This window comes from Cladosporium halotolerans, assembly GCF_011745625.1.
Source record: "Cladosporium halotolerans strain TM138-S3 chromosome Unknown Sca25, whole genome shotgun sequence".
Taxonomy (NCBI): Eukaryota; Fungi; Ascomycota; class Dothideomycetes; order Cladosporiales; family Cladosporiaceae; genus Cladosporium; species Cladosporium halotolerans.
The window spans coordinates 330,045-343,106 of record NW_027191476.1 but is presented as its reverse complement, the minus strand read 5'-3'; the positions used below and the strand labels follow the sequence as shown (position 1 = coordinate 343,106).

Here is a 13,062-nt window from a genome sequence, read left to right as displayed (position 1 = left end):
CAGTATCTTCGGAGAAATATTTTTCGGAGGCCGTCATTTCAACATCTGCATAAGCATACACGAAACCTCTGAGAAAAATAGTCCGTACAACCCAGCTACGAAAAGCCTCACGCATGCAAACATCCAAACGAATTCCCGAGTCCGGAGCGCCAAAAGCCAAATCAAACGCCCTGAATCCAAAGCCTAACCGAACTCCGTCTCCAAGAACCCCCAGCCATAACCATTGCTATCGTAATCGTAGAGTCCAAACCCAGTACCACTCATCAAGCAGCAACAGTCTCCTTACCCGCAGCAGCAGCAACAGCAGCAGCAGCCTTCTTCGCCCTCTGCTTCTCCGCCCACTCCCTGCTCGCCTGCCTTCCCCTCTCCGCAGCCGCCACGCGCGCCTTGCGCGCAGCATCCTCTTTCTCGCGCTTCTCCGCCTCAGCGGCGTTCTTGGCCGCTGCCGCGCGCGCGTAGACTTCTTTGCCTTTGGCGGTGCCGCTGCCGCTGCCGGCGCTGGGGTTGCGTTGCGCTCCGCCAGAGCTCGAGGGTATCTGCATGGAGGAGGGGCGCGGGCGCTTGGGGACTGTGAGTGGGGGCGGGGCGGGTGTGGTGGAAGGGCGCGGGCGGGTGGTGGCGACGGTGTTGCTGCGTTTGTGAGAGGAAGAGGTCGTGCTGGGTTTCGGAGCGGTGCTGCTGCTGGGGTTCATGATGGATTCTCTGGCGCGGCTGGCGGCTGTCTGGCGAACGCTGGGGACTTGCTTTGCCATGTTGGGAGCAGGGCGGGCTTTGAAGGCGGGCTTCTTGTCGGCGGCGGCATCTTTCTTTTCGGTTGCGGGTTTGGAAGAGGCGGCGGCGGCTTCACGTTTGAGCCTCTCTTCGCGCGCGGCCTTGAGTTTGGCTGCGACGGCTTCGCCGGGGAGCTGGAAGGTGCTCTTAGTCGGGGCCTTGGTGCTCCTGGCGGCTGGAGGGGGCGTGGGGAACGAGAGGGAGACTGGGCGGGGCTTGCTGTGAGGAATTGCGGTTTCCTTCTTGTGCTTCGCCTCGGGTTTGCTTGGGTTTGCGTTGCTTGTGTTCGAGGTGATGCGTCTGCCTGTGCTTGGGACCACACTTTGGCGGACGCTACTGGCACGACCAAGTGTAGTCGAAGGTCTGGGTCTGTTGGTTGCGGGCTTGACAGCAGCGTCCTTGTTTCCTCCTTGAGCCATTGACAAGCGAGCCTGGGTAGCTTTCGTGAGTCTGACAACCGGAGCTGGTTTGGCCTTCTTCGCCTTTTCCTTGGTATCTACCGGCTTCTCGGTCTTCTTGCTATTAGGCGAAGCAGGGAGTTGCGGGATTTCAAGGTTTACTTTCTCAACTGCGTCCTCCAGCTCGTCCAGGGCCTCAATCGGATCTTCTGCCTTCTCGCTCGAGCCGCGCCTCGCCGAACTTGTTGTAGCTGGGCTGGGAGGAGCAGCACTGGTCGAAGTCTCTTGCGTAGGTGGAGCCGGTTGCGCATTAGCAGTGACTGCAGGCGAGGCGCTTGGTGCCGACGCTGGGGACTCGACTGGCTCGACTGGCTCGACGTTCTCCTTGTTGCTTGTCGATCGCTTGCTTGGGCTGTCTTGTCTGAGGTTCTTGATCACATTGGGCATTGCTGACGCCACAGGTGAAGTAGGCGCTTCTAACCCGGTCTTCTCCTCCACGACGGATGATTCAGGTTCTTGCTGATGCGATCGAGTGCCAATAGAGATGCTGGGTAGCCCTTCTTCTGCCTCGGCCGCAGTGGTGTTCTCGACAGTCTCAGGTATCGGCTTCTCGTCCGCAAGCTCAGCGCCATTCTGCTCTGGGGCCATGTTCTCTTCCGCTTCGAGCAAGGGTGAATGATCCTCCTTGATGGCTTCAGCCTCTTGAACAGCCTGCGCAGCAGCTTGGTTCCCAAGAGAAGTAATCCGCAGCTTCGCAAGCTTCTCCATCGCCTCATTCGTATCAGCCTCCAACTCCTCATCAGCAGCCTGTTCAACTGCCTCGGCATCGTCATGTCCCTCCTCATCTTCCTCCACCTTCTCATCCTCCACAACCTCGCTTTGCTCCTCAATCGCAGCCTCCTTCTTCCCACCTTTCTTTCTATTCTTCTTCGCCCTCGTAATCCTGCCCCCAGATTCCCCAGCGCCCTTGCTCTCCGCACTATTCGGCGCAATCTCGCCCAAGATAGCGCGGTCCAGCTCCGGAGTCGCAGGGTTCACGGCGGCATCTTTCTCCTCGCTAGGAAGCTCGAGCACGGCATCCTCGTCGATGTGCATACGCTCCGCGACCTCGGCCGCTTTGGCGCGCGTCATGCGACCCATTGTTGCTGTTGATGTGCGCAGCCGGGAGGTGTTGGAGAGGTGTTGGGTGCGCGATCGCAAAAGATCGGAGCTTTTGGGAAATTTGTGAGCACGACCGTGTGAGCACACAATGTCTTGCTTCCGGACAGTGGTTTTGTGGAGCACTTTGGTTGTGTGAAGACGAGATGTCGCAGACGGCTGCGGGCGTCGGTTGGGTGTTTGTTTACGAATTCGCTCAAAGCGGGAAAGCGCGCTTTGGGGTTCTGGACGACGCAGCGAGCATGGAGGTGACTGCTGGGACGCTGCTTCCGAACGCTTTCACTGACACATGTAAGTGAGGTCTGGCGAAACAAGATAGAAATAATAGAAAAAGTATGAAATCGCAAAAGAGACAGTGCTTGCTAGTCAAGTGACAAGGCAAAAGAATTGCAGCTTCTGTGGATCGAACACAGTACCTCCAGATACCGCACAGAATGCTTTGACATGAAGTGAACTTCAGTCTGGCGCTCTCCCATGTGAGCTAAAGCTGCTAATTGATGTCATCAAGCAAAAATAAACAAATTATATAATTATAAATTGTCCGAACACGAAAGAAAGAAACCATCGTCATCCTGTTTCTCAAGATCCCCGGAGGACAAAAGAGAAGGCTGGTTGCTCTTCTCTTACCCAGGATCTTGGAAATTGCTTCAACACAAGAGCCTTGTGCTTGAACCATAGGCAGGATTGGATGTTAATCCGATACCGGGAAGACCTTTGCCAAAGACTTTCACACTTGCATTCATGCCTCAAGTCAAGTCTATTGCTGTCTATATTTTGCGACGTCTTTCATGCCATGTTCCAAAAAAATTTCTTCCTAAATTTCAAAAACATAGCATTTGGCTTCTGCAAGAGAGCGTTCCCATCATCGCGTCTTGCGTAAAATTTTTGTGAACAATCTCGGAGCCTTGCCTGTCAAGGACGAGCACTCAGAGCATTCTGATGACCTCCTCGAATCGACCAAATATCACATGAGACCGACCATTTCCAGACACGCCTCAGGAATGGTTGCATGCATTGTGTGGCCTTCAAAATAATGGATGGTATCACTCAAAGAAGATCAAGGATGCCCTTGTCCGCATCGTCACCAAGTAGCTCGATCATGCCCTGCAAGTTGTCAGCATGTCCAGCGAGACGCAGGGTTTTTTACACCACTTACCTCCGGCATGATGGCTTTTCCATCCTTACCCTTCACGTATTTGAAAGGCATCTCAACACTCTCGGCTGCTGAGACCTGAATGCTAGGACGGTCAATGTAGGGCACATCAGCGAGAGGGACTAATGCCGGTATTAGTGATAGCTCTCCCTACGAAGGCGGCGGCCATTGATACTTACTCTTATCTTGAACCACAATGCGTGTAACTCTCGCAGCAGTGTCAGTAGTGAGCTGTTCCTTGCCTAGCCTGCGGCCCTTGAAGCCCTTGACTCTCAGCTCAGCCGTGCGATCACGAGGCGGGTCGTCTCCCAAGATTCCACCAAAAACAAAGACGTCGAACTTGTCGCCATCTTCAGGCGCAAGATCGCTCTCACCGCGAGGATCAAGCAGACAGACGCGCTCCTTCGGGATGTTGGCGGATGACACCAGGTCGTCGACGCTCTGAGGACTTTGCTCTACCAGAGCCAGCTCCGGGACAGCTTTGGGCAGGCCAGTCAGGAGGAAGCGGGAGTTGGCGGCAGCGCATTCGGAGCCAATGGTCTGGTATTCTAGAAGTTGCCAGCTCTCGAGCTCGGGGTCCATGTGCTCGACGACAAAGGTATGTTTTGTCGAGTCATCGAGAGTGGCGTTGAAGGATGGGTTGGTGGCGGCCATTATTGCGAGTGAATTACTTTTCCGATTCAATTGGCAATCTTCCTTTCGAAGTCTGGCTTGTGTCCTGGTATATTATTTCCTCCTCGAAAGAAATCCACTTTTGTCACAGGCGCAACAATTTGATGCCAAGATCGGGAAACATTTCTCGAGGATGCACCCCGCAGCTCTGACCCTGCTAGCTCGAAACGCTCACGAATGGAGGGGTGGGAGCGTGACCATCGCACATTAGGACGGCCTGCATATTGCGCGCGCCATTGGGCCAGGCGTGAGAAAATCTGCGTCTGACGCTGTCCGCTTGCTACACCCACTGAACGCTGGAGATCCATCGTTCCGGCACTTCGCCCACGCCCTCTTCACTGCTCATCGCCGCTGCAGCCTCTGGCGATCAAACAGCCAACCCTGCCTGCCTCACTGCAGCTCCCGAGCCGAAAGCGGGAAGCACTAGGCCCGCCGCGTCACAACTCTATACCCACTGCACCTACCACCGTCCGTGAAACGGCGTCTGTCGTACCGTGTGACTTGCCTTGCGTCACCCGTTCACCACCCTCCGCTCTCTCACTTCGACCCGTCGACCTTCCTCAATTGACCTGCACCGCTCTCCTCGACCGCCAGCGACTCAATACCTCCGACCGCACAAGCCGACGTCGGGCCGTTTCTTTGTCACCACCCCTCCAGCCCACCTGCCCAACTTGGGCTCACTCAACCCGGCTGGGCACCAACGTACACCAGTGTTGAACGAACGCGATAAGAGAGGCACAACAACGATTAAATTGAAGCTTTCGCCACAACACAGCGAACACCGATTTCAGTGACAAGCTCACTTGCGCTGCTGCGAACACCTGACACCCCGCGATCTGGGACGGACACAGCGAAGATGAACCCGCACCAGAAGAACAAAGTCGATGTGAGCGTACGTATACCAATCCCACGATCAATCGCACCAAGAATGCACTCCCCGCCACATTCGGCACAATCATCCAAAGTCGCCCGCTGACCGGCTCTGTCCAACAGTCCCTCACCGAAGAGGAGCAGAAGCTCTTCCGCCTCTACGGCAAACTGCCCAACAAGAAAGACCTGCTGCAGAACAAGCTCAAGGAGCGCAAGTACTTCGACTCCGGCGACTACGCCCTCTCCAAAGCCGGCAAATCCGACAACGCCCTCGTCGGCGGCCTCGGCCGCGAGCACCCGTCCCCGGACACCATCCCGCACCTCTCGCAGCAGAACTCCAACTCCGGCGAGAACCAGCATGGCAGGGGCAGCGTTTCGGGCGGTCCGGCGCTGACGCCGGCCGTCTCGCACGGCCAGGCCGGCAGCCCGGTGAAGGAGAGCTTACTGCAGCGAGGCACGAGCGTGGACGAGCAGGACCCGGAAGAGGTGTCCAAGGCAGCGCAGGCGGCTGCGGAAGAGCCCAGTGGCGTGCCTATCAGGCAATAGAGGTGATGCGCGAAGACGGTGGAGAGTCGGTAGGGGAGATACATCTGGCGTGAGCGACAAGGCTGAATGAGTGAACGGCAAAAGAAAAAGAAACGACTGGAGCTGTGCTGCTTCGTTTTATGGAAGTTACTGCTGCAGTGCGGCTGTATCTATGCGTTTGCGAACGTGGGAGAAAGGTGTGCAAATCGGGGTTCGAGACAAATGACGGCTGCCATATCACGGCCGTTGGTCTTTCTCCTTAACTTTTTTTTTCTTTTTTTGGTTTGGGGCGAACACGAGCTGAAGACTCTTATATCACAAATGAAGAATACTTCCATCCATCTTATTGTGCCTCCCTTGACATCATCTCCAAGGATCAGCCCAACGTAGATTTGGGCAGAGTCGCTTCGAGCTAGTAGGATCGCGTCAGGCGTAGTTGCATATTCTTTGCGCCTGTCAAGACGATCCGGTGAACGTTTAAGCAAGCCAAGTGAACGCGGTCTTTTCCTTTTAATTGCGCGTACAACCGGGGCATCAAGACAGGTCGTAACATTTGTGCCAAGGCTTGCGACGCGCTGCCCAAACATCAACCTCGTCTCGTATCATGTGCTTGAGAGCACTCAAATTAAATCACTGGAAAACACCTTGCAGCATATCCAAACCCGTCAATAGCAAATTTCTCGATACAATGCCAAAGTAGCTTTCGATGTCCTGAACTCCGGCTGGCATAGCGCGATCTGATCATCGCCAACGCAAGTGAACCTCCATCAACCATCAATCGTCTCGACTTCTGAAAACACAATCCTTGGGCCAGAGAAGACATATCTCGACATCAAACCACAACCAGATTCTACAACAATGGCGCACTCCCTTTCCCTCAAAGTCCTCCGCCTCTCGCGCCCCTCCCTCGCCACCCAAACGCCCCTCCCCAAAACAACCCTCGGCTCCTCCCTCGACATTCCCCCCGCCGCCTCGCAAGCCTACCCATCAGCAGACTCAAGCTCGCCTCTGACGCCCCTCCTCACCCTCCCTGCCGCCTTCGGCGCAGCCTACGTCGGCGAGACCTTCGCCTGCACCCTCTGCCTCAACAACGAGCTCCTGCCCAGCCAAACGAGCAAATCCGTCTCCGCCGTCCGCATCGCCGCCCTGCTCCAGACGCCCAGCAACCCCGCTGGCGTGCCGCTGGAGCTGCAGGATGCTGGAGAGGATGAAGTAAGGCCGGACCCAGCGCCCGGCGCGACGTTGCAGAAGACGTTGGCGCACGATCTGCGCGAGCCCGGCGCGCACGTGCTCGCCGTCACGGTCTCGTACACGGAGACGGAGCGCACGGGCGAGGAGCAGGCGGCGAGCGGCGGGCGGGCGCGGACGTTCCGGAAGCTGTACCAGTTCGTCGCGCAGCCTGTATTGGCTGTGAGGAGTAAGGTGAGCGCTGTTGGGGCGGAGAAGGGGAGGCGGTGGGTGCTTGAGGCGCAGGTGGAGAATGTGGGCGAGGGAGGGGTGGTTGTTGAGAGGGTTTGGTTGAATGGTGGGGAGGGGATTGAGTGGCGGGGTGGGGTTGGGGAGAAGGGGAAGGCGGAGGCCGTTGTTTTGAAGCCGAGGGATGTGGAGCAGGTTATGTTTGTCGTTGAGGAGGAGCGCAGGGCGAGTGGTGGGAGGGCGCTGGCGCAGGTGGAGATTGACTGGCGGAGTGGGATGGGAGAGAAGGGGAGGTTGACGACGGGGTGGTTGACTGCGAGAGGATGAGGGCTCTTGCTTGACTGTATGGTATCTACCACATGCTCTGGCAGCATGTGCATTTAAGACCATCCTCATGAGTTCGTCTTTCAACCAGGTCCATCATTAACATGTACTTCGTGTATCAGAAATTGTGGCAAAAAGCCTAATCGAGTGCTCAGGAACGCCTCCTACGACTCCCAATTATCATGCAGCAGCAGCCTGCCTGTGTTTAACAACCAAGTTGACCTTGCTAGTAGGCACCTTGTCCTTCGGTGGTTCTTTCAGTGCCTTGATAGCCCCATCTCTATACGGCTTCAATCTCGGATTCCTGGTCAACACATCCTGCGTCGCCCGACTCGCAAACAAGCTCAACCTCAGCAAATGCCTCAAAACCACATCCCTCGTCTCCCTAGCCGACAGCCCACGATCGCCCGCAGACCTCAACTCATCATACGCCCCCGCAAGCACCCTATCAACCTCCGCGCCCCGCGACTGCCGTACCAGCTGAATCTCCCGAAACACGCGCTCCACGGCAGGCGCTCCGTCGGGGATCGTGCTCGCATACGCGAGCGTCGTCCGCCGCAGAATGTCCAGCGCCTCGTCTGTGCTGTACGTGCCGGCGCGCAAACTGCCGATCAGCTCCTCGCTGAAGTTGTCGACACAGAGCCGCGCGGCGCGCGCGGTGTCGATGGCCGCCTTCACGCCGGCGAAGTCGTACCACACGTGTACGGCCATTAGGATCGCGGCGCCGGCTGCGCAGCCGATGAGGCCACCCGTCACGAAAGCTGGGGCATTGAAGGCGAGAGAGCTGCTGTTTGTGGTGGCGCTGCGGTGGGGTTTGGGACGGGAGGGGTTTGCTATGAGGGCTGTGGTGGGGTTTGGTTTCGATTGCGGTTTAGGGTTGCTGTTGTTCTCTTGGGCAGTCGCGGTGCCGTTCTTTACGTTGCCGGTCGTGTTCGATGACTTTCTGCTTTGCAGGGGAGGCTTGGTCGCGTTTGAGTTGCTTAAAACAGTCGGAGCGCTGGCCTGCCGAGCTAACTTGGCCGGAGTAGGCGTTGATGATGTGTTTGATGCATCTGCATCCTTGTTTGCTTCTACGTTCGCGTTCGCCTTCTCGGCTTTGCGGCGAGCAGGGTTCTTTCTCGTCTTCTTGGGTGAGGTGGATACAGGAGTCTTCGCTGCTACTGGCTCCGATACAGACGTGGACGCCATCTCTGGACGTTTACTGAGGGCTTTGTCTCTGGTACCATGTCAGGCATTGATCTGGAACAGGTTGCCACTCGCACTGTTCTCTGAGGTACATGAAATGGACAAGCTCTTATGTACGGAAGGGCAAAAGGGCCGCATCAATTCCATGAGTGGGAGCATACATTAAATGGTCTTTTTTGTACCAGGCGTCCGATATTCAAAAGCTCGTGGAACGAAGTCTTGTGACGTTGGCCAGACGTAGTGATTCCGGCGGGGACCGCTCCGGTCAGGACGACCAACAGAATCTTTAGAAGCTTGCAAGCAGGACTAGAAGAGCAGCTAATGGATATGCTGAAGAAGCTGAGCAGCGTCTTTCATATATGGTTGATGATATAGACGACAGGAACACTTGCATGGGTTGGCAACAGGGTCAAGGTTGGAAGTGGAGAAGATAGAGTTATCGGATTCAGCCTCAAGTGGCGCCAAGCACCGTCGATCTTAAATCCGAGCATGATCTGTTGCTTTGTACATGGGAACCACTGAGATACAATCTGTTCGTAAGGTCTCGGAAAGTATTGAGCAAACCCTACAGCCGCCAGGTGAGGGCACTCTTGAAGTGAGCTAGCCGCCCCCGCTCGGCCACCTACAGGAGCCCTGCCGGTGCCACTATCATCCGGTGGTACATGACGCCGCCGAACTTTTTCGACAAATGATTTGTGAAGGTCCATATCGAAATACGTATTAGCAGCTACGCAGATCAAATCAATGTATGTCCAGCTTGTATTCCGTGCCTGTATACCCAGCCTGTATGTGCACCAATCTAGTGTACATATTTCGCAATTGAGATCTGCCAGCCGTCTACTTATTATACAACGTGTTGTTACAAGGCGCTTCGCGAAGAGATGTCATAATCCGGATAGGTTCCTTGTTGAGTCTTTCATGAGCCCTTCTTGCGTCCAACCTGATAGCCCCAGCTACGTAGCGTCTTTGCTACTTTAGGCGTCAGGGCTACAGCCAGCGGCACTCTGAGGAAAATGACAATGGTTTTGTGAATGCCATAAGCGAGGGCAAGTTCCGTCCAGATGCCTGCGCAATTCATCAGCGGGTGTCCCTTGGAGAACTTACAAGATCAACGTACTAGCAGGAGCGGGACGTCTCTCAGCATGCTCCCCGGCATCCTCCACAGCCTCACCAGCCTCTTCCACCGCCTTCTTCTCTTTTCGGAAATCTCCAACTATGGGTTCCAGCATCTTCCATACAGGCTCCGTTATGGATTTGACGCTCGTCAGAATTGTGTGCTCGATCTGTCCTATCCTTTCAGGCCCAGCAAGTCGCACTGCCAAAAAGCAGAAAGGGAAGTCCAGCGCGCTCAATCCAAGGTACACGCCCAGCGCCACCCAACCATATTCTTTGGAGAGTTTTTTCAGACGCGCCTTGACGCCTGTGGGTTCGGGACTGCCGAGGTGTGGTGTTGGATTAAGACGAGGAGATTGCTTCGAAGAATTGAATCGGATGTTGCGGAAGGGTCGTAGGAGGAGGTCACGGTAGGCAGCCTGCCATGATCGTAATGATTGCGATCTCGTGTTTCGCGCGGTGAAGTGTGTTCTCGACAAGTTGCTTGGACGTTGGCGCAAAGGTGTCGGCTTGATGAAGGTCCTCCGTGCTACGGCTTGGAGGATGGACTCTTGCATGGGCTTCTGGCGCAGAAGCTGAGCCATCCGGGAAGAGACAAACATTGTTGCTGTAGGACTTCCAGCGCGTGATTCTACCTGCGCGACTGATGAGAGTGTTGCTGCCTATACAGAGGCCTACGTGCCTACATCATGTTGACTGTGATGGAGAAACAGCCCGGACAAGGTTTCCAGCTATCCCCGATAGAGCCGGGAGCTGCTCCCCTCAGGCAGCAAGGCTGGCTGCCTGGAGGCTCGGGCCCTCCCGTTGAAGAGCTGCCGACGAGTCATTAAACGTGCATGGCTTTCGGCGGAGCATGGCCATCGCGTCACATTCTCTTCAGGCAAAACATGTGCAACGTGAAACCGTCGAGCTCGGCATTTCGCGACCCAGCTCAACTACCGAGCATGACTGAACACGCACCCTTAACTGCCGCCCTCGCGTGGGGCCGCCCTCTGTAGGCGTGCCAGACTGGCCCTTCGCATATCACTTGCAGCTCGAAGTCTGCGAGTCAGACACGCCTCGCACACGCATCCAGGGCTTCCTTCGCGCTTTTAGGCTAGAGGGCCGAAGTTAGGCCCACGCCACGTACCGGCCTTCAACCGTCTTTGAGGGTTCAAAATCGGTCCAGAAGACGCCAACGCCAGTTGTTCCCGTGCCTTCTATCTCCGGTTCAAAGCCAGAAAGCTGGAGCGAAACTGCATTGAATCGAACCGCCCACTCGCTTACACGGCACTCCGCGGCGTCTGGCCAGGGCTGCCCTACATGCGATGTGTCGCCTCCGTGCTTGCCATGACAAAGGCGGCTCCTGAATAATTGCACGCGAGCACAAACGTTCGCGAAATTCGGCTCGCATACGGGAGACGAACCGTACGACCAGTGCCCTAGGACCAGTGCAAATTCCTGAGGGACTTCGCTTGATTGCAGGACGCCCTTGAACGTAACAGCGAGTCCGAGCGAGCCAACCTCGTCCGCATAATCCATTGTAAGCGTTCCCTGGTCTTTATCATTCTACAGACGAGCGAAATTGTTGGATATGACCCATGAAAGGCGGATGCCCGGAGACAGCCTGTTGCGCCGCGCATCAATTGCGTCAGGCTGCCTTGAAGGATCATGTTCACAATCTCAACACTGCTAAGGGATCCTTTACGCAGCCCGCCTGCATAGTACTTACGCAGGACATATGTGGGCACGGATATTGGCATCTTCTACGTGCCGGTCGATCATAAATTGCCCCATTCGCTTGGGCGTGCAAGCCTGGGCGCGCCGAGTGATGCGCAGCTTCATGATGATGTACTGCGAATTACGCTGTGCAATAGACGCTGCTCCGACCAAATCCGCACTCCAGCATGGTATTAGAAGAAGCACAATGGGGGAGAATGGAGCAACTCTTCATGGATCCTTGCGGCGGGCATAGCGCGCGATTCCACCGGAGAAAATGTGATTGCTCCGCTCCAGCTTGATACGGTAAGAGTGATGGCCAGATCGGAGCGCCATCTACCGTACCGGGCCATCGCGCTTGGGCCTCGTTACAGATGCACATCGTGAGAGGACAAGACCAAAATACGCCCTAGATGTGGCAGGTGCCACGACCCTATGCAGTAGCTAAGCACCGCGGTTTGTGGTGACGACCTCAAGGAAAGTCAAAATAGCCATGTGGCTCGGGAGGGAGCTGAGTTTGCTAGTTCCCAACCTTGTTTTCACCCTTGCTGCAGCGTGGGTTGTTGCACTCGGTGGTCCGGCCGGCACGCCTCGCCTGCGTGTACAGTAGGGCAACTCGGTCACGGCAGACGCAGATGCGCCTTCGCGTCTACCATTCTGCAAGCCTGCAGATGCCGCCACCCCAAGCGCGACATCTTGCCGCGTCGGGGAACGATGCGACGAGAACTGTACGCCTTACGGTTCATGATAGGTTCGCACAGATGGTGGAGTCCGATTTATCTGCCGAAGGACGGTCTCCACCCTTCGATGATTCTTGCGGCGTCAACTATCTGTGCGCGCACGCACGCCACTGGTGGAGCTCAAGCTTCATCGTTGCAGACTGGCAAGCCGCCCGTCTAACAACATCGCCCGTCGGCGCCAGCCGTCCTTACTGTACTAGGCTTGTGTTTAGCCTTCCACCACTGAGCACGATGTGCTGCACCACTGGCTGGTCTGCGACGACAGAAAGCTACCCGGAATGCCTTGGCGGCACCCCGGGCGATGCTGTGGGTTCCAGCACCAGTGGAGGGCTGGCGTTACGGAGTCTCGTCGAAGCTTGCTAGTCACGTTGCAGGTGATATACTAAGTAGACGCTCGAGGCACGCGGTAAGCAGGCATCGTCCCTTCGCCAAACAATCGCTGCCCTCACACGTCCTGCACACTGCCCAATTCCATTCGGTCCAGGGAGGCCACTGCCAGCGCAGACCATCACCACGTCCTGCGTTGAATAATAAAGCGAACATGTCCATCCTCACATTTCCTGCTCCCGCCTATCCAAGTCCTCCTTCGCGCGCCTCGTCTTCACCTGATCGTCTTCACCTCTACCGCACCATCTCTACTTCATCCTCCACCATGGGCGGCAACATCAACCCCGACGAGATCGATGGCATCGGCCAGCTTACTTACCAACGAGCTATCGACATCGCTCGCAACACCGAAGGAGATCTCGATCCTAGCGTTACCGCCTACCTCGAGGAAGCAGTCACCGATATTCAGAGGCGCCTAGACGCCCAGCCAGACTCGTACCTGCTCACGATGGACGAATTCGCGGTCTTCAACTACTTCCGGTCGCGCTTCCAGGGCGACGCAGCCGAGCGTGCGGTCGACCGATACTGGCGTTCAACCCATGCGGGTGATCAGCAAGCTGCCGGTCGTAGCTAACGTCAGTCTGAGTCGCTGCCTTACCCAATCTGCGCAAGCCTCAGCGAGCAGCGCCCGCGCGTGTGTCCTCCACTATCC

The 13,062-nt window shown here is 56.2% G+C and overlaps 7 protein-coding genes across 7 annotated transcripts; 3 read left to right on the top strand and 4 right to left on the bottom strand.

Annotated features, from left to right (window-relative positions):
• Window positions 1-263: 263 nt before the first annotated feature.
• Window positions 264-2,309, bottom strand: WHR41_07078 (uncharacterized protein; the record flags this gene model as incomplete). The annotated part of the gene is made up of 1 exon (XM_069375683.1): window positions 264-2,309. The coding sequence occupies one exon, from the start codon at window positions 2,307-2,309 to the stop codon at window positions 264-266; it is 2,046 nt and encodes a 681-aa protein (XP_069227686.1).
• Window positions 2,310-3,040: 731 nt separating this feature from the next.
• On the bottom strand, window positions 3,041-4,218 carry WHR41_07077 (uncharacterized protein). Its single transcript, XM_069375682.1, has 3 exons — window positions 3,660-4,218; window positions 3,484-3,602; window positions 3,041-3,431 (listed from the first exon to the last, which is right to left on the bottom strand). Exons 1-3 carry the CDS (start codon window positions 4,132-4,134, stop codon window positions 3,375-3,377), a joined length of 651 nt encoding a protein of 216 aa, XP_069227705.1. The 5' UTR covers window positions 4,135-4,218; the 3' UTR covers window positions 3,041-3,374.
• A 64-nt stretch (window positions 4,219-4,282) lies between these two features.
• On the top strand, window positions 4,283-5,888 carry WHR41_07076 (uncharacterized protein). The gene is made up of 2 exons (XM_069375681.1): window positions 4,283-5,044; window positions 5,146-5,888. Exons 1-2 carry the CDS (start codon window positions 5,009-5,011, stop codon window positions 5,566-5,568), a joined length of 459 nt encoding a protein of 152 aa, XP_069227688.1. The 5' UTR covers window positions 4,283-5,008; the 3' UTR covers window positions 5,569-5,888.
• A 517-nt stretch (window positions 5,889-6,405) lies between these two features.
• On the top strand, window positions 6,406-7,290 carry WHR41_07075 (uncharacterized protein; the record flags this gene model as incomplete). Its single annotated transcript, XM_069375680.1, has 1 exon — window positions 6,406-7,290. One exon carries the CDS (start codon window positions 6,406-6,408, stop codon window positions 7,288-7,290), a length of 885 nt encoding a protein of 294 aa, XP_069227690.1.
• A 177-nt stretch (window positions 7,291-7,467) lies between these two features.
• WHR41_07074 (uncharacterized protein) lies at window positions 7,468-8,475 on the bottom strand (the record flags this gene model as incomplete). The annotated part of the gene is made up of 1 exon (XM_069375679.1): window positions 7,468-8,475. The coding sequence occupies one exon, from the start codon at window positions 8,473-8,475 to the stop codon at window positions 7,468-7,470; it is 1,008 nt and encodes a 335-aa protein (XP_069227689.1).
• A 674-nt stretch (window positions 8,476-9,149) lies between these two features.
• WHR41_07073 (uncharacterized protein) lies at window positions 9,150-10,252 on the bottom strand. Its single transcript, XM_069375678.1, has 2 exons — window positions 9,590-10,252; window positions 9,150-9,537 (listed from the first exon to the last, which is right to left on the bottom strand). The coding sequence occupies exons 1-2, from the start codon at window positions 10,185-10,187 to the stop codon at window positions 9,389-9,391; spliced, it is 747 nt and encodes a 248-aa protein (XP_069227692.1). The 5' UTR covers window positions 10,188-10,252; the 3' UTR covers window positions 9,150-9,388.
• Window positions 10,253-12,564: 2,312 nt separating this feature from the next.
• Window positions 12,565-12,984, top strand: WHR41_07072 (uncharacterized protein; the record flags this gene model as incomplete). The annotated part of the gene is made up of 1 exon (XM_069375677.1): window positions 12,565-12,984. One exon carries the CDS (start codon window positions 12,565-12,567, stop codon window positions 12,982-12,984), a length of 420 nt encoding a protein of 139 aa, XP_069227691.1.
• Window positions 12,985-13,062: the final 78 nt, after the last annotated feature.

Bases quoted from the DNA above. Each gene is read 5' to 3' on its own strand.
- WHR41_07077 (XM_069375682.1), bottom strand. From the start codon at position 4,134: ATGGCCGCCACCAACCCATCCTTCAACGCCACTCTCGATGACTCGACA. The intron at 3,603-3,659 runs GTAAGTATCAAT...TACCGGCATTAG, and splicing joins CATTGTGGTTCAAGATAAGA to TCCCTCTCGCTGATGTGCCC. The intron at 3,432-3,483 runs GTAAGTGGTGTA...GACAACTTGCAG, and splicing joins GAAAAGCCATCATGCCGGAG to GGCATGATCGAGCTACTTGG.
- WHR41_07076 (XM_069375681.1), top strand. From the start codon at position 5,009: ATGAACCCGCACCAGAAGAACAAAGTCGATGTGAGC. The intron at 5,045-5,145 runs GTACGTATACCA...TCTGTCCAACAG, and splicing joins AGAACAAAGTCGATGTGAGC to TCCCTCACCGAAGAGGAGCA.
- WHR41_07073 (XM_069375678.1), bottom strand. From the start codon at position 10,187: ATGTTTGTCTCTTCCCGGATGGCTCAGCTTCTGCGCCAGAAGCCCATG. The intron at 9,538-9,589 runs GTACGTTGATCT...TGAATTGCGCAG, and splicing joins GAGACGTCCCGCTCCTGCTA to GCATCTGGACGGAACTTGCC.